The sequence below is a fragment of the Biomphalaria glabrata genome, chromosome 2, assembly GCF_947242115.1.
Source record: "Biomphalaria glabrata chromosome 2, xgBioGlab47.1, whole genome shotgun sequence".
NCBI classification, from domain to species: domain Eukaryota; kingdom Metazoa; phylum Mollusca; class Gastropoda; family Planorbidae; genus Biomphalaria; species Biomphalaria glabrata.
Genome location: NC_074712.1, coordinates 46951368 through 46973929, shown reverse-complemented (window position 1 = coordinate 46973929; position 22562 = coordinate 46951368). Strand labels below are relative to the sequence as shown.

Sequence of the window (22562 nt, the reverse complement as noted above, 5' to 3'; positions counted from 1 at the left end):
TGAATATAAATTAAATTATATTTATCCTTTGAAAGACTGGAATGAACTGAAATTATTAAAAGAAAATGCCAATGATTATTACGCACTGTCATCTGCTTTCGAATACATATTTCAAAATTATATCAAAGATTAGTAATTTAGGGTATATTTTAAAATCTATATACGTTTATTTTTCTTGGCAATATGATTAAAAAGCTAACACATCTGATCAAATGAAAAAAACAACAACATATAATTTTAAAAGCAAAATCTGACACAGAAACTCTGGTATCACCCACACGACATACTATTTGACTAAATGTGCTCTACTCTCTTTACATGAATGTACATAGTCAAGTGCAGTGTCTATTGATCTCCAAGTCGCCTGCTCATTAAGTTCAAGAGAATAAATTACAAACATGAATATTCAATGGAGTTCATCACACCATTAGAGGATACGATCACATAAGTCCAATCTGAATTATTAATGTTCAGATTTGATTTCCTGGAGGCTAGCTATACGAGTAACTTCTTGTTATAATTAGAAATACAGAATTCAAGCAATGGTTTACTTACATGTCAACCCAAATACTTCATTATACGCTATATGTTTAATGCAATAATTAATAACTCAGATATTGTATGCAGACTAAAGTTTACTCTTGATACAACCTATAATAGTACAATTTCACTATTGTATTCAGTATAATAGTTGACAAAAAAAAAATTAAGTTTGAAAATACTGTTGCATTATTAATTTTTTAAAGTGGAAATTGAAATAGAGCAAGATATTATAACTAATGTTATGTTTACCCAATATTTAAAATGTCTTAAGCACAGAATAGCATTTTGAAAAAAATAAGCTTTGTGGTAGCTGAATGCATATATGGCCTCTCAAGAAATATCTACAACAATTAATAGTTCTCAAAATCTTTGCATATCTGGCATATCAACAAAGTCCCATGTCAAATAGTTCTCAAAACCTATTTGCTTTGTTTGAAGACCAGGGTGTTGTAGGCCAATAGAAAACATCTACAGAAGTATTCCACAAAAGATGCCTTTACTCTGGTAATGGTATGCAATGGCAGGACAACTCAAACAATGATGTTCTGGTGAAAACCAATGTGCACAGTAGACAAAATACTTACTGTTTGATAGTTATACAGGGCAAGTCACCCATCCCATAGATAGACTATGGTGTAACGTTTGATGAAATAATTAGATGACGAAATAAAAGTTCTTCAATTGATCTCTTGCTGAATGGCTTCAATTGTGTCAAGTGAGACAAAACATGCAGGTTAAAGCTAGATCTTAGAAATGTCAAATTGTGCATTCATTACTATTTGGATCACTTTTTATATTAGATTTTTAAAGAAACATTTAATTTCCTCTTGTCATTAACTCATGTATTTGTAAGCTGCATGAATTAGAGCTTGGTGTAACAAACAATTTCCAATTTTTCATCTAGTAAACAAAATTTTTAAGAATTTTAGAATATAAAAAAAAAAAACAAGGTTAAAAATAGTAGACCCATCAATTCAGCTGACAAATAAACTTTGTGTTTACAAGGCGCTATTGTAGTTTATTTGAAGTTTCAAGTTTCCAAAGCTCGGCCAATGTGCCTTAAACCTGGACAGTAAAAATATTGAGTTCCCTTTAGATTACAAACTAGATAATATTTACTAGTAACAATAAATCCATGATCCCATTTCATTTTGGAATACCTTATTTTTGCCAATGGATTTTAAAAACATTTAAACAGAATTTCTTTTCTAGCCTGATTATTTAGGTTCATTTATTAGTAGAACATGGTACAGACTATTACTTTTAAAGATAAAATTCTAGTCATTGAATTTCTCCAATGATAAATTGAAACATTTAATATGGCAATTATATTTAGTGAAATATTTAAATCACTCAACACAATTAAATGTAAAAAAAAATTGTTAAAGTAAATTCACCATTTTAATGACATAAATTTTATTCATCACAAAATAGTCATGAAATATTCAATTTTCAGCAAATATTCTACATTCAATTTCAATCTCATCAAACTTCTCTTTACAATAGCACAAGCAAAATACAATTCAAACATTGTTCACATGTACACCATTTTGTTACTGTTTATTTACACTAGACAGGGAGATAAACCAGACTTCATTATTACCCAGCATTCCACCAAGACACCATTCCTAGTCCCATCTCACTGATTGAGCCCTACAGAAAAGGAAAAAAAGCATTTTGTATTTGGCTGACCAAGAAAACTATTGTTTATTTCTATTCATCTTTTTAACAACTAGAAAAAAAAAGAGTTAAAAATACTTGAAAACATAGAAAATAAAACAAAGTATAACATTTCTATTGTTATATAACATTGATGCAATGTTTTATCATTTAAGCATCAGGTTCATTAGACCACATCGAGGATATGATCATTTTGGTCCTAATAATTTGCTGGTGATAAACTAGAATCAATAGGATATGCTTCTGTACAATAGGATTCAGTCCACATAAGCAACTGGTATGATTAAGTAGTAATGTGATTAGCTGGATTCGACTGTAAAACATCAAAAATCAATCTTCTATGCATCAAACTTTTTTTCATTGTATTAGGAAAAATGACTATTCATCTTATACACTGTGTTGAAACTGATTATTTTAGCTGCATTTTATCGCCAAGCTCCTGCATCTTCTTTTAAACCTGCATCATATTCAAGCAGGAAACAATAAGTCACTCATTATTGAATGTGACACTAAATGTGTTTTCAGGGGACAAATTACTTTACAACTGAGTATTTGAATCAATCAACTTAGTTCTTATTTGTAGAAACTAAGAAAGTAGACTGTGATCCTGTTTAATCAATAGATTGTATTTTTTAATTATTAATAAATTATATTTAGAACTTTTTTTTTTTCAGATATTTGAATGCTGTACAGTTAGTTAGGATTTATGTACAGTATAATTTATGTATGTGGGCTATAGTTATTATAACTGATTATTGTTTGTTTTTATCATTACAAAAAAATGTTGTTTTTATTTTTTCCAGTTTATAATGGTATTAATCATAACTCATGCAGTTGTTTCATTACATTACATGTTAGCAAACATTACTGACAGGAATAAACTAACTAATAAAATGAATACTTTTATATTAATATTGTTACGTATTTCTGAATTTTCTGGCTAGATGTATTAGTTGGCACACAAATAAAAACACAGCAAAGAACTTGACGACTAAACTTTCAGTTTCATATAACTTTAATGACTATTAACTCTAACAATTCGTTACTGTAACATGTAGCGTAGAAGACTGTACAATATCTGTCAGTTTACAGTTAGCTATACTTCGTTGCAATTCATCTCTTCACTTCGTTGCAATTCATCCCTTCTCAACTTTCCTCGAGCCGTATTCCACAGAACAGACCAACGACACACTTCCCAGTGTCGCTCCAGGTCTCCCAAAGCTGAACCAAGTCGTACTCAAGTCTACCGAATCAGAGCCGCACACATCTTACATCGACTGTATCGACTGTAACGGCTCAAGTCCACTGTAGTTCGCTGTATAGACTTTAACGACAGTAGTCCACTCCACTTAACTCTACCCTAGTTAACTTGCATCGAGTCGTACACATTTCTCTTCCACAGAGCCGCACACGTCTTACATAGTCTGTATCGACTGTAACGGCTCACTCACGACTCCATACCACTCACTTTCACATTAACTTTCTGGCTTATATAGAGTCCCTAATCGCTTCTCCAAAGTTGCACAAACACTCCTAGTATTCTCTGGAATAACATGTCAGGAAACGTCACATCCTGTCTTTATTTATACACGTAGATTCCAGAAAACACTCGCTGCAGTGTCATCAAGTCGGGGTCACACGTAGTGACCTTTATCTGTCACTGTTCATTAGTAACTGTCCCCCTACTTAGATCTGTTCGTCCCCTGGAACAACACGTGTGGACACGTCACATCCTGTCTTTGTTTGTACATGTAGATTCCAGGGAACACTAGCTGCTGTGTCATCTCGCCGGGGTCATACGTTGACCTCTACCTATCACTGTTCATTTGTAACACTGCCCCCTTCTTAGATCTGTTCGTCCCGAACAGATTCTACTTCATCACGATACTGATGAAATCGATCGACGATCAAGTAGGAAGCTTTGGTGGTTGCCCCCTTCTCAGAGATGTTCTTTCAATCTGGCAGTTGTCCATTTTCTTTCCATAGAAGAATGGGAGCCAAATCCTCATTTTTCAGCAGTTCCTCACAAATGTTTTCATCAATCTTGGTATGGAAACATCGACCTTCAGATGACGACATTGGGCACTCTTGTCGAGAAAATTCATCAGCATTCTAACGAGTTCGTGCTTCACTGGCTGAGTTTTACATTTTCAAGCATCTTTTTACAGATCTTCTTCAGAGATAACTATGTTTATCACAGTACAGCAATATTCACATGCTCTTCTTATTAACAACAGCAACTGACTTGGGTTTGTACGATGTTGGGTTGATCTTCTTGTACAGTTCTGTCACAGATGGTTACTCACTACAGTTCTGACATCTTAAACTACTTCTTTTCTGTCCTTCTTGCTTCTGACTTAATTAGCGTTCTTCTAAAACCTCTGTTATACTTCATCAACCTATTCTCATGAGGAATGTTCTTAGATTATTCTTTAGTGGCTTCACACTTTCAACTGATTCGTAAGGCTTTCTTCTTTGGTTTATGGTTTCGGACAGAATCTTTCTAAAAACATGGGCTGTGGAGTTTCGTTAGTGCAGGTGGGGGTCTATCAGTGGGAGAAGTGGTGGGCTTGTTTTCTAACAACATGGGCTATGGAGTTTCATAAATGCAGGTGGGGGTCTATCAGTGGGAGAAGGGGTGGGTTTGTATCTTGATCTTGTTGGAGCCATCCACGTTGCACTCTGCATATGTCGCTTTCTCCGCCTCCTCAATTTGATATTTCTTTGGTTGCGTTGATGTCGTTGTCGTTGTCTTGCTTTCTTGTCGATCAATGCTGATGGCAGCCACTTAGCACATAGGAAGGCATTGCATTTCATAGCTGTAGTCATCAAGACGGTTGATCTAACAAGTTGTTTCAGCATTATTCTTCGATGGGTGCTTTGCGAATGAGCTGCAAGTCCACTTGAAGGCAAGTTGTCAAACACGTCATCACCTTCATCCGAGTCTGGAGGACTCGACTGTGGGGCAGGTTGATAACATTCAACGTGCAAAGGTCCATCAACTTCAGCATCAGTTTCTATTGTAATTCCTTGACTATCACCAGGGCTTCTCACGCCTACCTTGATAGCTGTACAAGCTTCTGTTAAGTCTAGAGCTTGTTGGTGTATTTCTTGGCATTCACAGTCTTCTTGCATAGCTACGTACGTACAGTTCTTGTCAAACGCATGGGTGCAATAATCCAGCTTCGAGTTCCTCTCGTAGACAATGGCAGATAGAAAGAAGTCTTTAAGGCCCACAGCAACAGGCTTGGACGCAGACCCAACGTTGTCTTGATCTGTTTGGCTAGTTGAGGTACTCATATCAGGTTTATCTGTAGCTAAAGCTTCGGTCAAACTATAGGTCTCTTCTATTGTTTCTTCAGCGATCTCATTCTGCTTTTCGTTGAAATAGTAACAGCTACCGTCTCTTTTCATTTCTTGTGGGCCACATTCGTTTGGTTTGCTATCACAGTCACAGACAGCACAACCATCACCAGCATCCCTATCGTAATTGTCTGTATCGCCACATACTTGGTTGGACAATTGTTCGCTGTTCATCAATGGTGTAGCTCTTTCATCTGTCGACTCAATCTGATACTGTTGGGTGTTCAGCAGCTCGTTAATCATGATTCTAGTTTGATCTTTTATCGTATCTGTTTGTTCTTCTGTCTTCTTGGGCGTGGTAACTAGTTGTTCATTCTCATTCATTGCTTCGATCAACTGGTTAAATGAAGAAAATCTGGTGTTGACTTCTGATTCTATCTCCTTAATGCTCTCTTTTACCGAGTTCATTTTGTATTGCAAAGTTCTCAGGAGCTCCGTCATATTAGGTTTGATTTCAAATTGACAAGTGTCCGGATTCTCATCTTCCTCCAACAGGGCTTGTCTGAGACGTGCTGTTAGCGTTTCCTTATTTCCGTTAAGCTGTAGACCTCTTTCTCGAAGCTCTTGTCTAAGTTCTTTCATGTCAAGTTCAATAAGAAGTTTGATGGAACTCATTCTAGCCAGAAAGATCCCACTTCTGACACCAGTTGTTACGTATTTCTGAATTTTCTGGCTAGATGTATTAGTTGGCACACAAATAAAAACACAGCAAAGAACTTGACGACTAAACTTTCAGTTTCATATAACTTTAATGACTATTAACTCTAACAATTCGTTACTGTAACATGTAGCGTAGAAGACTGTACAATATCTGTCAGTTTACAGTTAGCTATACTTCGTTGCAATTCATCTCTTCACTTCGTTGCAATTCATCCCTTCTCAACTTTCCTCGAGCCGTATTCCACAGAACAGACCAACGACACACTTCCCAGTGTCGCTCCAGGTCTCCCAAAGCTGAACCAAGTCGTACTCAAGTCTACCGAATCAGAGCCGCACACATCTTACATCGACTGTATCGACTGTAACGGCTCAAGTCCACTGTAGTTCGCTGTATAGACTTTAACGACAGTAGTCCACTCCACTTAACTCTACCCTAGTTAACTTGCATCGAGTCGTACACATTTCTCTTCCACAGAGCCGCACACGTCTTACATAGTCTGTATCGACTGTAACGGCTCACTCACGACTCCATACCACTCACTTTCACATTAACTTTCTGGCTTATATAGAGTCCCTAATCGCTTCTCCAAAGTTGCACAAACACTCCTAGTATTCTCTGGAATAACATGTCAGGAAACGTCACATCCTGTCTTTATTTATACACGTAGATTCCAGAAAACACTCGCTGCAGTGTCATCAAGTCGGGGTCACACGTAGTGACCTTTATCTGTCACTGTTCATTAGTAACTGTCCCCCTACTTAGATCTGTTCGTCCCCTGGAACAACACGTGTGGACACGTCACATCCTGTCTTTGTTTGTACATGTAGATTCCAGGGAACACTAGCTGCTGTGTCATCTCGCCGGGGTCATACGTTGACCTCTACCTATCACTGTTCATTTGTAACAATATATATAGTAACCTTACAGACAGGCACATTCTTCAGTGGTCTACTGAAAAAGTGCTGACAGTCAAAAAAGAAATCTTGGTTACCAATGAGTATAGATTAGCTTAGTGGTGGTATAGAGTAGAGGAATGACAATATTCATGGGTAGTCTGCCACTAGAAGAAACAAATTCTTTGGCCCTTGTGTAATTCACAGCAGAATATCCATTGAAGTAAGTCTCTGGACCATGTTAACACTTTTTTATGGTGAAAATTTCATTGAAGAAAAAGAGGGTGGAAAAGAGGAAATTTTATTTATTACAAGGAGAATAACTCATGATTACACAAAGATTATTTTGAAAAAAAAAATTATTAAATCAATTTAATATTTTTAAGAGTAATAAGATCTCTTTCTATTGCTTACAATGTGGTAGTCCTATGGAAAGTCATAGACCAGTGTTTTGGCATTGCATAAGAAATTATTTGCCAACAGAAATGCAAGGGATATTAATTTGGTCATCACACATAATTTCACACAAGAAAAAAATAAAGAGAAATGAAGTCATTTTGAAATAGCTGAGATTTTAAAAGACATGATCTGTTATCTATAAAATATATGAACATACTGATCAGAACAAGCAATTTCTAATAAAGATTTAGCTTTGTAGAATGTGATCACCTAAAGTAAAGAGGTTTAAAGCTGTGCCTAGTGTACAATTCTAAGACAAAAATTAAGAATAAAACTATTGTACTAAGTATCATCATGAAGGCAACTAAATCTAGCTAGCCCAACAAAATCTGGATACTCTTGCCAGCCCAATTCAAAATTAAATAAGCTAGCACGACTTTAAAAAAAAATAGTAAAGTAGGCTAATTTCTGCCAATAGAGTCCAGCACTATTAACAAACACAATAAAAGAAAAAAATATTAAGACCTCAGAAAAAAATATTTAACATAGGGTTATTCCACTGCATTTGCATTGCAGTTTAGAAGAAGATGAGGTTTCAGTAAAATTCCTTCTATCAATCACAGGATGTGCTTTCAACTAATTGTTTTTATACAAAAAAAAATATTCAGAGAACCATAATAAGCTATTAATTTAGATTCTGTTGAAATTCACGAGTGTTGGATCTAACTAACTAAATTCAAATGTTGCTTATACCTGATCACTCTGTAAGAAGTTTAGTGATTGAAAAAATTCACAAAATGAAACCTACTGAAAGGGTATAAGGTGCTTTCTTAGTAGCAGGATCTGTTATAGGCAGTGAAGTTCCTGACACAGCAGTTGCAGGGGGTGCCATGGGTTTTATGTCTTCAGGACTGGAAGGTGTGGTATCAACAAATGTCTCATCAACAACTCGAAATCTAAATAAAATTGCAAATCATAAACTTAAGAACTACATGATTATAAAAATTAAGTAAATGCCTGCTGTTATGAACATAAAGATAAGAGAGTCGAGAACCATGTCTGTATAGTATGGCTTTAATACACTGAATGACTACACAACACACATTTCGTGAACACATTCTCACGGACGAGTTACAAGCACATGTAAACATAAGAATGACAACCGATACAGAATATAATTTTCATAACACCTGCATAATCTAATGATTTGTCAACTTAAATTTTACTTAAGATCAGATTTTATTTCTTCTAACATAAACAAATCCTCTAGTTCTCACTGTAACTGTAATCAATATACATGTTACTAAAGATCAAAGAACCATCCAGCACTAATGTGAGAGGGGACGTTAAGGTAAATGTAATTATATGATCTTAGGTAATAGGAGTCATATTTTTTGTAGCAGAAATATTTGAAGTTGTTCAAAGCTTTAAAATGTTTGGAAGCTGCAGTGGCATAATTCTTTTGAGAAATTACATAAATAGTGAATTTACTTATATGTTTATATATATATAAAGTTGTTACTTATTTTATAAGAATTGTTTTTTCTTTCTTATGTTCATATATTTATCATGTTGGGCAGAAGCTTTTACCTTTTTTTTTTCAGCATATTCACAAATAAAACAAATATGTTTCTTAATACCTATTGCAATTTTTAGTAGGTAAATGATTCATTTCAGAAATAAATATTGTTGAAGGCATTTTATTTCCTGCTACTGTTAAATTCTACTTGAAAGACTAAGATAAAGTGCTGTTTTTTTTTAAAATGAGAATCTACAATAACAATGTCAATAACAATTCTAAGAAACCTTAAAAAGCTGTCTGAATCTATTTTAGAGCAGCTATGGATTTTACCGTATATCTCCACCAATCTCCATAGGGAGATCCACTTTACCCTCTTCAGGTGCTTCATACTCCCAGCTCCACAACTGTTCTTGTTCATTACTACACTCATGTTAAGGATAAACTCAATCCAAAGCATTGGACCTCAACATTTATTTACATCTATAATTCATGTTCCTAGAAAAATGCATACATTAAAAAGTCTAGCTACAAAAGGATACAATTTGGACGGATGTTGTAGTGAATCTGAAGGGATGATGATGTCATCAAAAAAACCCATTGTGACTGTGGAATAAAAAGAAAATAAAAGAATAAAAAGAAAAAAAATATATATACATAAATGTAAGATACACACAATTTAATGGTATAAAAAGATACAAAAAAAAACAAAACCAACAGATGGGTTAGTACAAAAATGGCCCTGTGAATTTCACACACAACTGTTTTGTACATGTTTCTGATGTTCCTTCAGTGTTTAAGATATTTACATCATAGTTCAAAACTCCCGCAGGATGGCGGCGGGATTGATTAGAATGAGTCCAAAGTGCATGCCAAATGACAAGGCATATTTTGTTTTTAACTCTTCTTCTTTTGCATGTTTGTGTTTATGTGTAGTCCAGGGCACTAGCTTGTAACAAAAATGTGAATACTAATTTAACCCCTTTATTGTTTATATGTTACAGTGAAAATTCTTAAAAGCAACAGCCCAGCTAAATTTTGTATGGTCCTCAGTCATAATTGATTTTAATACACCTAGAATACACTTTAAAAGACTCAATGAGAATGATTTAAGATTGTTGTTATTAAATGTACAAAGAAAGTTCAAATAATTAAATGTACATACTATGCACACCATCTTTACTGCAACTTTTGATTCTGCCAATAAGAATCTCATCAACAAATGGACGAAATACAACAAACCTAAAATGTACTTCAGATTGAAAAAATAGAGTATGATTGTCATTATTATTGAAATTTTAAAAAAATAATTTATATGATTTTTTAATTTATAGACATATATTTTTCTGGTATTTTTTTTTATACATAAAAGCTTAATGAAGAATTAAATGATAAAAATCTTAAAATTAAACATAAACTTTCAACAAGTAAATAGACTACAGAAGAGGAAAAAAAACAGGAAATTTCCAAGTACCTATAGTATGAGTAGCTCCATCTCCTGGAAATATAAAACTATCTTCAACTTTCTCTACATCCCAAAGAGCTATGCATAGCCCCACCTTGTACACAACCTGTAAAGATAGACATAAGAGATGATGTTACACACTTATATGCATTACCAATTTTTTTTCTTGAGAGTTTTAAGTGCTAACCAAGAATAGTTAAGGAACTCTTCACTGCTCAACCATCTCCGCTCAAGACTGGCAACCTCTTCTAATGATCTTAAATTATAATGGAAGACAATAGCTCCAAGTGAGGTTGCCGTACTGTATGTTTGTGTAATATTTCCATTAGTGGAGCAGTTTCATGAAGAAACTTATAGTGAAAAGCCTCAGTCAATGTTAAATATGCACTGAATAACTTACAACACTATGTACAATGTCCAACTACTGAAAAACTGAACAAAAAAATGTAATCCTCACACTATCGATATTTTTGTAAAAAAAAATAAATAAATAAAAGGTTCAGACGAGAGCTTAAGAAGTTATATACAAGGCATTAAATTTATATAAAGGTAAATATAAAATAATAATAAAAGAAATATTTTTCCATCTGACATTTTCACAACTAACTTGTCACATAACCCTAAAAAAAAGTTGTTCAATTTATAGTATTTTATTCCATATATTCAAGTCAAATTCATTGACAACTCCAAATGAATAATATTTCTAAATGATTTAGATCTGTACTAGATTTAAAATACAAAACGCTGGCTATTCTTTTGTTACTGTGTAGTCTGATAATATCATCATCATTTTCTGTCCCTTGACTTTTGTCGTAGGCGTGCTGTGACAGTTTGTGTTTTTAACCAAACCCCTCCACTTTTCCCAGCCAGCTGCTGTTATTAGCCAAGAGAGAGGTATGTCCATTCTTTTACATTGTCCAGCCAACTTTTCTATGAATGACCCTTTCTTTATGTTCCCTCCACTGTACCTTAAAATGACTTTTGATAGTGAGTCTTACAATATGACTGAACCAGCTCTGCTTTCGTCTATTCCCGGTATTGAGGAGTTTCTCCTTTTTGACATCCAGAAAGTTGTCTAGTAAAACTACATGTCTGTCTTCTTTTCGTGGTACTTGATACTTAGCATTTTTCTGTAGCTTTTACTCTCAAAGGATTGAATTTTTTTTTAGACTCTGTCTTCAATTTCCAACTTTCACAATCATATGGTAGTATAGAGACCGCCACTAGCAAGGAATAATTTGAATAGCTTTAATTTTACTTGGAAGCTCATGTTATCAACCAGATTTTCCAGTTTGATCATGACAGTGGATGACAAGCTTAAATGGGTTTTTATCTCTTTTATTGATCTTCATTCTTTGTTTTATTTGGCTCTAGGTATTTTAATGAGTCGAAGTCTAATTTTTGGCCATTCAACTGTATCTCTACGTCAAACTAATATTTTGTAGAAGTCTAATAATAGAAACGAAGAAAAAAAAGTTCTTACCTTATTGGCAAATTTTTTGTTTAGAGCTTCCCGAATAGCATCCATAGTATCAAGATGAAATAAATGAGGTGCTATTCGGACAGTATCTTTCATCTGCACTAAAACAAACATTGTTCACAGAGTATTTTAATTTTAAGTCTTAGATTATTTGTATGTCTTTTCCAAAGTGATGTGAGCAAAACACAAATAGTGAAACAGTGTAGATGTGTAGATCATACTAGATCAAGTCTAGATCTTTCTAGGTATCATCTTGTCAGCAGTGAAAGATAAAGGTTTCTACAACATTAGATGTACAAATTATTATTTTAAAAAATATTTGTCAAAAACAAAAAAATATGATATTTTAAATATGTATTTTTAACAAGAATTCTTAAATTTATATCATATATAATTTTATATGCAAAGAAATAGATCTAGAGACCTACAATTAAAATAAGCCCGTCATCACAGTATTTTATTTTATGTAGTACATTAGATGATCATATTATTAATATAGATTATATAAATAGATCTAGAGAAATCTAGAATTCTAGATCTATAATTATTCTAATTCTATCTATTCCATTTTAACATTAGCAGCATTCACTGCTACAATGACTACAGTTACAGTGTCTACAGACTGTAGTACAGTCTATACAGACACAGTTACACTAATACAATTGATTAACCCTTTGAACCCTCAGTTCCCTGCCCTTATTTTCCTGTTCCCCTAGGCTCCAGAGGAAAAATTACACTTAACACAAACATGCACAAAAACAAACTACTGGTATTAAAAATTTAAAAAGAAATATTTTATTTTGAGAAAAATTATATTAGAATGTCATGTTTATCTCCAATATTCTTTCTTGGTATGCCAGTCTTCCCAGCATATAGACCCCTCCTTTATACACAAGTACATTTGGCAAAGTTTGCACCAAAATTTAGTTTTGATTTTCTTGACAGGCCTGCTACTATAATCCATGTCTGGAAACTGCTTTACATGTTTATTGAATTTGTAAGCACAAACTACACATCAATTATTTCCAGTAGCTGTTGGGGACAATTGAGGATGGTGTAAACCCAACATTTTATAGTCTCACATGTGTGTCAGCAGGGAGTAGAGCCTTTTTTGCTTTTTTCTTTGGGGTTAAATTTTCTATTTGTCATAGCAGTTCCAACAGCAAATGTTCCATAAACATTGAATAAAGTGTCAAACAGTGTGACACTGTTGTAGAACCTGTCCATATATATACAATATGGTTTTTATTTGTCAAGTAGCCTGTTGCTAAAAGTCGTACAACTTTGTCAGTCAGTTCTTTGGGGTTAAATTTTCTATTTGTCATAGCAGTTCCAACAGCAAATGTTCCATAAACATTGAATAAAGTGTCAAACAGTGTGACACTGTTGTAGAACCTGTCCATATATACCATATGGTTTTTATTTGTCAAGTAGCCTGTTGCTAAAAGTCGTACAACAACGCTGCCAACGACACCAAGCTCTGGAATGACATTGTCAGTTTTGCCGGTGTAAATTTCCAAGTTGTTTGAGTCACAAGCCATATAGGCTTTGATTCCCCATTTGATGGGTTTTGATTTTATGTACTGCTTGATAGAAAGTCTGCCTTTGCAAGGAATCATTCCTTCGTCCAAGCTGAGACACTGGGATGGTGAATAAAAGTGCTGACATTTTGTAAGCAGCATGTCCAGCATTGGTCTAACTTTGTAGATTTTGTCTGTTTTATCTACAGTAGACAGAAAGCGATCTCTCTGCATGACACTACAGAAACCAGGCGTTTCAGTCACGAATGATTTGCTGGAACTAGCCCAGTAGTCTGGGTTTTATGCACTGCTCCATTTGAAGTCGCAATAAAAAAAAAAGCCTTGAGCTCTGGGACAGTGGGATGAAGTCTTTAGCATAATAACTGTTTGGCTTTTGTTGTTTTACCTGAGAAGCACGTATGTTTGTTTCCTCACAAAATGTTTTCCAAAAATTGTCATCTAGAAACAGGTCTAGAAAATCAATAGCTGTGCTTTGAGCTGAAATATGCCTAGGCATGTTTTTAGCACCACCTATTTCTGTGAATGTTCTATTACTAGATCTAGGCTGAGTGATAAATGTGTTCAATTCTGACCAGCCAGAATCAAATTTAGAAGTAGAAGAAACATTTTGGGGGCAACGCCCCTTTCCACATCCACTTTCCTTCGATGGACCTGGTGTTGGTACAGGTGTAGATGATGCAGATCTAGTGTCTTCATTTACTGTACTGATTTCGTCTAGATCTAGTTGATCATCGGAGTCAATCTCCATTTCACTATCATTGTAATCATTTTCTAGATCTAGTTCATCATCCTCAGAATCATTGAGGATATAGTTCACTGCTTCATGCAGAGTTAATCTTTTTGCGTTACGATTACCTGAATCAAGAGACTGTCTTTTCATTTTGCAAATCACTCTAATACTTAAAAAAAAAAAAAACACTCATGGACGCAGCCATTACTGTCATTTACCATAAGTCGAATAGTGTGAGACAGATATATTGGTCTGGCGGGGCATGGATTTCTTACGCGCAGACCGATAAATCGGGCTGGCGGGTTCAAAAGGTTAATACATCTAGAATTCTAGATCTAGTGTAAATGTAATGACATTCAATCAATAATCAATGAATTATGATTAATACTTTGCAATATGTGTGTCTATGATTATGACTATCATTATGATATTATTAGTAATCACATGATATATTATATTTAAACATATAATTCAAACTAACTGTGACTAACTCAACTAGTGTCATCAAACATTTTACCTGTGATTGATACTGATTATTAATTACTAATAATATTATTTTAATAACTTTTATATATTCAAATATTCTACTAGATCTAGAATAATCAGTAGATGAAATAGCTAGATCTAGAATCTTTGAATCTACTAATATAGATCTTTTACTTTATCAATTTAATCATCTAAAATCTAATGATGAATGATAATCTTTAAATCTAATGAAATCTAATGCTAATGATTTATGATCTATCTCTACTTTTATAATTTATTTCTTCTAATTCTAGTCTATCATACTATCATTAGGATTATAATTTATAAACTAGATCTATTAATCTAATCTAATGACAAATGATAATCTAATCATTAATAATGCTAATGATTTATGATCTATCTCTACTTTTATAATTTATTTCTTCTAATTCTAGTCTATCATACTATCGTTAGCCTGATTAGGATTATAATTTATAAACTAGAAATTACTAGATCTAATTATTATATTCTAATACTTACTGAATCTTAGTTTAGTGAATCTACTACTACTAGCCTAGGCGCCCTAGGCCTAAACAACACAACTGTAACTATAAATTATAAAATAATAAATAATTAGATTTTTAGATCTAGATCTAATAATAATCTAGCCTTAATTAAATCTTAAAATCTAGAATCTATATAGAATATACTATAGATTATAGATCTACCTAGATTCTAGATCCATAATTTAAACTATAATTTATAATCTATCTCTAGTAATCTAGTAGGACATTCAAAATTAATAAAATTCTACTTTCTAAATTCTAGGTAATCTAGAAATCTAGTGCTAGATTCTATTTTTTCTACTCTCTCTAGCTAGATCTACTCTAGGTGGACTAGGTGTAGTGTCGAGTGTAGGTCTAGATTCTAAGTCTTTATTTAGTCTACTCTAAGACTAAGTCCAGTACTACAGGTAGGCCTACTTAAACTTATATGAAATTTCTGTGTTTTTTTTTTTTTTATTATAAGCAATACATTTTCAGCGTAAATATTAATCTAGAAATAGATACTAGAAGTTCGGCCAGCTGTTTTATTTACAAATTACATGTGACAATGTACTATCGTGTGGCTCTCGACTCTAGACTTAGATCTGTAAATTAGTTGACAGCAACGTAGATTTGAGTTTTTAAATAACATTAGTTACATTTAAAAAATTGGATTTTTTTTCTTGTTAATTTCCATTCCTAAATTTTTACGTTATTAAAAATTAATGCAATATATTGTAGAATGATAAGAATGTAGATTTAGAACTATATCATACTCATCATACTATATGTAATAAATAGCGTGGCGCAAGTTGACGACCAAGATCTAGTCTTCGAATTACTGGTTCACAAAAATGATTAGACCATAGCATATAAGTAGCGCAAAATAAAAACAATTTCCAATCGCACAAATTATTATATTATTGTTAGTCTCGATGTATTAAAATCAATACACATTTTGGAAACTTAAAATTATGCACTATTTTTAAATACCTTTTGAAAAGGAAGCACGGAAACCTTCTCCCAGATATTTCCCCCCCCCCCCTCAAACTGCATGGTCCACAAAAGTAATTGGATGATAGCGCGCGCACACTGAACATTATAAAAGCATGAAATTTGAGCAGAATGCAAACAATTAATAAAATATTTCCAATCGCATAAATTTATTATTGTTAGTCTAGATATATTAAAAAGTTATTACCTGATTGTGTTAACTCGAATATAAGCTTTTAAGTAATTTTAATATTTCACTAGTAGACATAAAACTGATACAAAGTGATCTCAAGCTTGTGCACGAGACAGTTTGAACTCTGGTTTGTAGGCTAATTTATTGTGACACAGAGAGATAAGTAGGCTATTTAAAACAAAATATTATCTCTTTCTGCTCGCAATGTCTTTAAATAAGCTTGCAAATAATGAACGCAATTGGTATTTTTAACAGCCCACAAAATGGGAAAAGCAGCTATTAGTTTTGTGTAATTTTTATTTCTGTCCGGCCGTCTGTCCCGTTTAGATCGCAAAAACTGAAAAAGATATTGAGGACCGATATCATATTTTAGATCTGGTCCAACGTCTACTTTTTAAAAATGTTTTCTGAAACAAACCGTTTAATTACTATGTTTATATATATAAATAGACACTATTTTTACAACTATTCACTATTAGGCCTAATAGAATGCTAAACAAGCAAAATATGAAAAAAGTAGGTATTTAAAAAACAAAGCTTATATATACCTATAGGAAAGAACTCCGGCCTTAAAACTATCTCTCAATTATATAGAAGTAATTTCCCTTTTTCGATATTAAACAAAATAATTAATTATCACCAAATATAATTGTTTTTTTTTTAATTGAACAAATTTGAACTTGATCGGAGAATGGGTGTAGGAGAAATAGGCCTACAAACTTGTAACCAGCCAAACAGACTGTCAGATAGGCTACATAGACAGACAGAGTGAGTTGATATAAGCTTTGTAAAAACAGGCGGGACTATACTAACAAGAAAATATATAAAATATATTTTTAAAAAACAAGGATTATATAAATTAAGCCTAGTTGTATCAATTACTTTTGATTAGTAATGTAATTAAATTTGTAATAGATCTAGACTATTCTAGACTAACAAAAATAAACAGTGCGATTAGAAATATTTTTATAAACTGTTTTTTTTTTGTTGTTGTTGTTGTTTAGCGCTATTCCATGCTTTAAAATTTCTCAATAGCACAAGTCTGGACCAGTTGGGAAAAAGTATGAGGAGAAAGAATGAAGTAATCTGTACAGATATCTGTATGAATGTTACCGTAATCGCTTTTTAATGCATGTTATTTTATTTAAAACAAATTACGGAAACGACCTGAATTTGAACTAAAGCCTTTTCAAGCGACATACTAACCACATGAAAATAAATGGTTTTATAATTATCTATTGTTTGTTTCAAATTTTAAAGCGGCGACCTATAAAAGGGACTCAGCTTATACCACCACATCAGTCAAGTACAATTTCTTTCACTTGTTCGATACCAAACAAAATAATTAATTACCAAAGTTAATAAACTAATTGGTTACTTTTTTTTTTTATTGATTCCTGTTTTGTCAGGGAAAAGAAATGGGCCTAATTGTGCAACATTTCACATTGGAGGCTCCTAAGTACGGAAAATGGACACTGACCATATTTTTAACACATTTATGCAAATGGTTTTAGATTTTTTGTCAAAAAAAATATTTTTTACATTTGTATTGCTAAGTTCAATAAGTTCTGTTATACTAACTACTACATTTACACAAAAAAATGTTTACTTTTTTTTAAGAGAAAAAATGTATTTAGTAGGCCTATGCATATAAGTTGGACATAATTTAAAACAACAATTAATAAATAGTTTTTCATATTATCGCGTGAACTGCATACCAGCTTCATGGAGATAGGACACTGAACAAAGGCCATTTTTTTTTACTAAAATTTTTTTAACTTGAGGAATAAAAGATTGTCCCTTAACAAAATAATTAGAGCAATTACATACCTTACCTAACTCAAAAAATGTAGAATCAACATTTTGTAAAATTAATACCACCTCAACATCCCTAATAATAGGCAGCATTTACAGACCACCAAATTCTAGTTTAGAATACATGCAGGAACTATGTAATCAGATTACTACACTTAAAGAGACAAATAAAAATGCAGTTTTTTTGGATTATGGGTGATTTCAACCTACCTGATATAAATTGGAAAACACTAACCATAGATAAACACCAAAACCTTAAGGACATAAATGAGCTTTTCATAGAAACTTTACACAACCTAAGTTTAGATCAAATCATTAAAAAGCCAACTAGATTAAACAACACATTAGATCTCTTCTTAACCAACAGACCTGGATTAGTAGTTGATTATGAAATTATCCCTGGTCTATCAGACCATGAGATCATAAAAATACACAGTCAGATAAAAGCAGTAGCCAATACAAAACCCAAAAGAAAAATCTTACTCTGGAATAAATGTAACCTAACACAACTACACCAAGCTGCACTAAACTTTCAACAAACATTCTTATTAGAAAAAGACATTAACCAACCAGTCGATGACCTCTGGAATTTCATTAAAAACCATCTTAAAAGCATAATAGAAAATCATATACCAACTAAATACACATCAAACAAAATAAATAAATGCTGGTTTAATAATAGACTAAAGAAGCTTTGTAAACAGAAGGAAAACCTCTATAGAAAATTTAAAGAAACTAATGCAGAAAGAGTTTACAAAAAGTATATAAAAATTAAACACTTAACCCAAAAAGTAAGCAGACAGCTGCAGAGTGAATACATAAACAATGTAATATCTAAAGATAACAACAAAAACCTATGGTCATACATTAAGTCTAAGAAAATGGAAACAACAGGCGTAGCGCCATTAAAAGATGAACATAACATAATACATAATGATAATGAAACTAAAGCAAACATTCTAAACAAATACTTTGCATCAGCATTCTCAGCCCCAGGAGACAAAGACATATTACTGAATTTGAACCAAGTAGACAACATAGAAGATATAGTAGTACAAGAAAATGGAATTCAAAAACTATTAGCCAACACCAAACCAAATAAAGCTTCTGGACCTGATGGTATTCCAGCTAGATTACTCAAAGAACTAAGTAATGAGCTAGCCCCAGTGTTCAAAATACTCTTTCAGGCTTCACTTAACCAGGGCAGAGTACCAAAGGACTGGAAAGAAGCTAATGTCACCCCCCTATTTAAAAAAGGAGAAAAATCTGACCCAGGGAACTACAGACCAGTATCACTTACCAGCATCACATGTAAAATCCTAGAACACATAATATGTAGCAACATCATAAACCACTTAGACCAACATAATGTCCTCACACCATACCAACATGGCTTTAGGAAATATAGATCATGTGAAACACAACTAATAGGACTAATTGATGATTTTTCAAAAGGTTTAGATAATAGTGAACAAATAGATGCTATCTTACTAGATTTTTCTAAGGCTTTTGACAAAGTTCACCACCATAGTTTGCTTAAAAAATTAAAATATTTCGGCATTAATGGTCCACTGCATCAGTGGATGAAAGACTTTCTGATAGGGAGAGAACAAACTGTAATAATAAATGGCTCTAAATCAACACCGATAACAGTAAACTCAGGTGTACCTCAAGGTACAGTCTTGGGTCCACTACTATTTTTAATTTACATAAATGATTTACCAAATTGCATTAGTTCAGGAACAAAAGTCAGATTATTTGCAGACGATTGCATAATATATAGAACAATAAAAACAACACAAGACACAGATATTTTACAAAGAGAATTAGATGAATTACAGAAATGGGAATCAAATTGGAGCATGTCTTTCCACCCAGAAAAATGTCAGTTGTTAAGAGTAACAAAAAAACTAAAACAAATTAATTCCACTTATCTTATTCATGGCAAACCAGTATCACAGACTAAAAACGCAAAATACCTAGGTGTTATAATAAATGAAAAACTATCATGGAATCCACATATTGATGAAACTACAAAAAAATCAAACAAAGCATTAGGATTTATTAAAAGAAATTTCTATAAATCAAATAAGAACATAAAACTAAAATGTTACTTAACCTTGGTTAGGCCAATAATAGAATATGCATCCTCCGTTTGGGACCCCTCAACTCAAGAAAACATTAAGAAACTGGAACAGACACAAAATAGAGCAGTGAGATTCATAACAAACGAATATTCACATTTGACTAGAGTAACACCTTTAGTAAAATCACTAAATTTAGAAAGCCTTCAGGACAGAAGGCTCAAAAGTAAAGTAGCAATCATACATAAAACACTGAACCATAATCTTCAAATACAAAAACAAAATTTAATAAAATACTCTGAAAGACACAAAGATAAAGGCACATTCCTCGTCCCATATGCTAGGACAAATTTGTACAAATACTCCTTCTTCCCTAGTGCTATTAGAGCATGGAATGGGTTGCCTGAGCTAGCCAGGAAAACCAGTGACTTGGCAGAATTTAAGTCATTGGTTAATATGCATGACTAAATGCATGACGCGTAGGACGTAATCATCTTCTTTTTTGAAGTAACGTCTGTATTATATAAGATAAGATAAGATAAGATTCCTTATAATACATTAGTTAGGCCTGGTTCACATCTAAATTCACATTCACTTTCACCTATCCTTTGGTCTATGAACCGCTGGGGCAACACACAAGATCCGTCAATATTGAAACCTGCCTTTTTACCTGCCTGGGTGGATTAATTCGGGGGCCGATTTTGAGTTTGTGTTTCCACACAAACTGTCTTTGTAACCTCGTTCTCTGTTTTTTCTCTGTATTTTATATCAAATATAGGCCTATCTTATATATGCATACTGCAGCCTATTTGGACAGGCCAAGCCATTGGACTCGAGACTAAAATACACCTTCTCAACACAATCGTCATCCCAACAGTAACATATGCATGCGATACATAAAAGTCATCTGTCAAAACTGAGAAAAGACTAACTGTGGCTCAACAAAAATGGCTGAGACGGATTTTGGGTGTCAGTTACACAGATCGGGTCTCAAACAAGGAAATCCTTTGCCGAAATGGGAGTCGAACACTTAGTGAGGTTGTGACAGAGCGTCGCATGAGGTTTACGGGACATGTTCTCCAACAAAATGGACTACGCATACCAAGAGTTGCGATGACATGGAGGCCAATACAAGGAAAGCGCAAACAGGGACGTCCTCGTATAATTTGGCGCCACATTTTCATTGAGAACCTCAGAACAGTTGACACCAGGTGGGAGGAGGCTTCAGACATTGCCAGTGACAGATCTTTGTGGAGACAGTTTGCCGCCCAATCTTCTCCCAAAATTTATTACATATTTGCTCGTGCAGTAAGGTGCCTTCGTGTTAGTCCCCAAAAAAGTCTCAATCTTTTTGTTTTTGTTGATGTTGTTTAAGCGGCCCCTCAGTAAGATGAAAAGCCGCTATTAGTTTTGTGTGTCGCCTGTCTGTCGTTCTGTCACATTTAAATTGGAAAAACTCGAAAAGTTATTGAAAATGCTATTTTCTACTTGTGACAAAAAATGTAGTCAGAAAACTCATTTATAAGTTGTTCCGTTTTTTTTTTAATGAAAAAGAACGCCTATGATTCTCTGACATTGCTCTTCTTTTGACATTACAATTTTGTTTCTTTGACAAAAGGTCTAGATGTCTCATTATTGATAATAGGTTATTCGGTTTGTTGTCAAGTAAAAAAACAAAAAACAAAGCCAAATGATTCTTTTAAATTTTATTACTTCAGACTACCAAAACAATACAATAGCCTGAAAATTACTTGTCCGCTGGCGAATAATTAAACATAAACTTGGGAGTAGCCTATAAGTTAGTCAGTTGTCATTTTTTTTTTTTTTGCGTCACGCATAGACATAGATAAATATAGACTGGAAAAGGGAAATAACTTCATGTAGCTTGAAAACATGTATATCTATTGTTATCGGATTTCCGAATTATGAAAAGTTGCATGATCTTCAGTCATAGAGATTAAACAAAACTACACTGCCGTATAATAAAGTACACAAAATTTGCAAGTCACAAATTTTCGTTTCGTTTCTTAAAACTCTTTTATCGGCCAGTCTATATTTATTTATGTCTATGGCGTCACGCTAACCAAAGAACCATAAGCGTAAGAAAATAGAAGATAGCATGAGTAATTTCCCTTTATAACTTTTTTTTTTACTTTTTAAAATGTTTATTTATTTATATTTACTTTAAATAGT

General features: G+C 33.2%; 1 protein-coding gene across 5 annotated transcripts; it reads right to left on the bottom strand.

Moving 5' to 3' along the window:
- Window positions 1-1922: 1922 nt before the first annotated feature.
- Window positions 1923-15926, bottom strand: LOC106058876 (DNA-directed RNA polymerase III subunit RPC8-like). Of its 5 annotated transcripts, none has more exons than XM_056020915.1 (9): window positions 15845-15926; window positions 15280-15347; window positions 12007-12282; window positions 10533-10629; window positions 10224-10310; window positions 9601-9664; window positions 9392-9481; window positions 8348-8495; window positions 1923-2196 (listed from the first exon to the last, which is right to left on the bottom strand). In XM_056020915.1, the coding sequence occupies exons 3-9, from the start codon at window positions 12115-12117 to the stop codon at window positions 2143-2145; spliced, it is 651 nt and encodes a 216-aa protein (XP_055876890.1). In that variant the 5' UTR covers window positions 12118-12282; window positions 15280-15347; window positions 15845-15926; the 3' UTR covers window positions 1923-2142. The 5 variants fall into 5 exon arrangements, with proteins under 5 accessions (XP_055876890.1, XP_013071843.2, XP_055876889.1 ...); XM_013216389.2 differs by having other exon boundaries at window positions 15838-15897; XM_056020914.1 differs by having other exon boundaries at window positions 15810-15855.
- Window positions 15927-22562: the final 6636 nt, after the last annotated feature.

Bases quoted from the DNA above. Each gene is read 5' to 3' on its own strand.
- LOC106058876 (XM_056020915.1), bottom strand. From the start codon at position 12,117: ATGTTTGTTTTAGTGCAGATGAAAGATACTGTCCGAATAGCACCTCAT. The intron at 10,630-12,006 runs GTAAGAACTTTT...CTATCTTTACAG, and splicing joins ACAAAAAATTTGCCAATAAG to GTTGTGTACAAGGTGGGGCT. The intron at 10,311-10,532 runs GTACTTGGAAAT...TTCAATCTGAAG, and splicing joins TGGAGCTACTCATACTATAG to TACATTTTAGGTTTGTTGTA.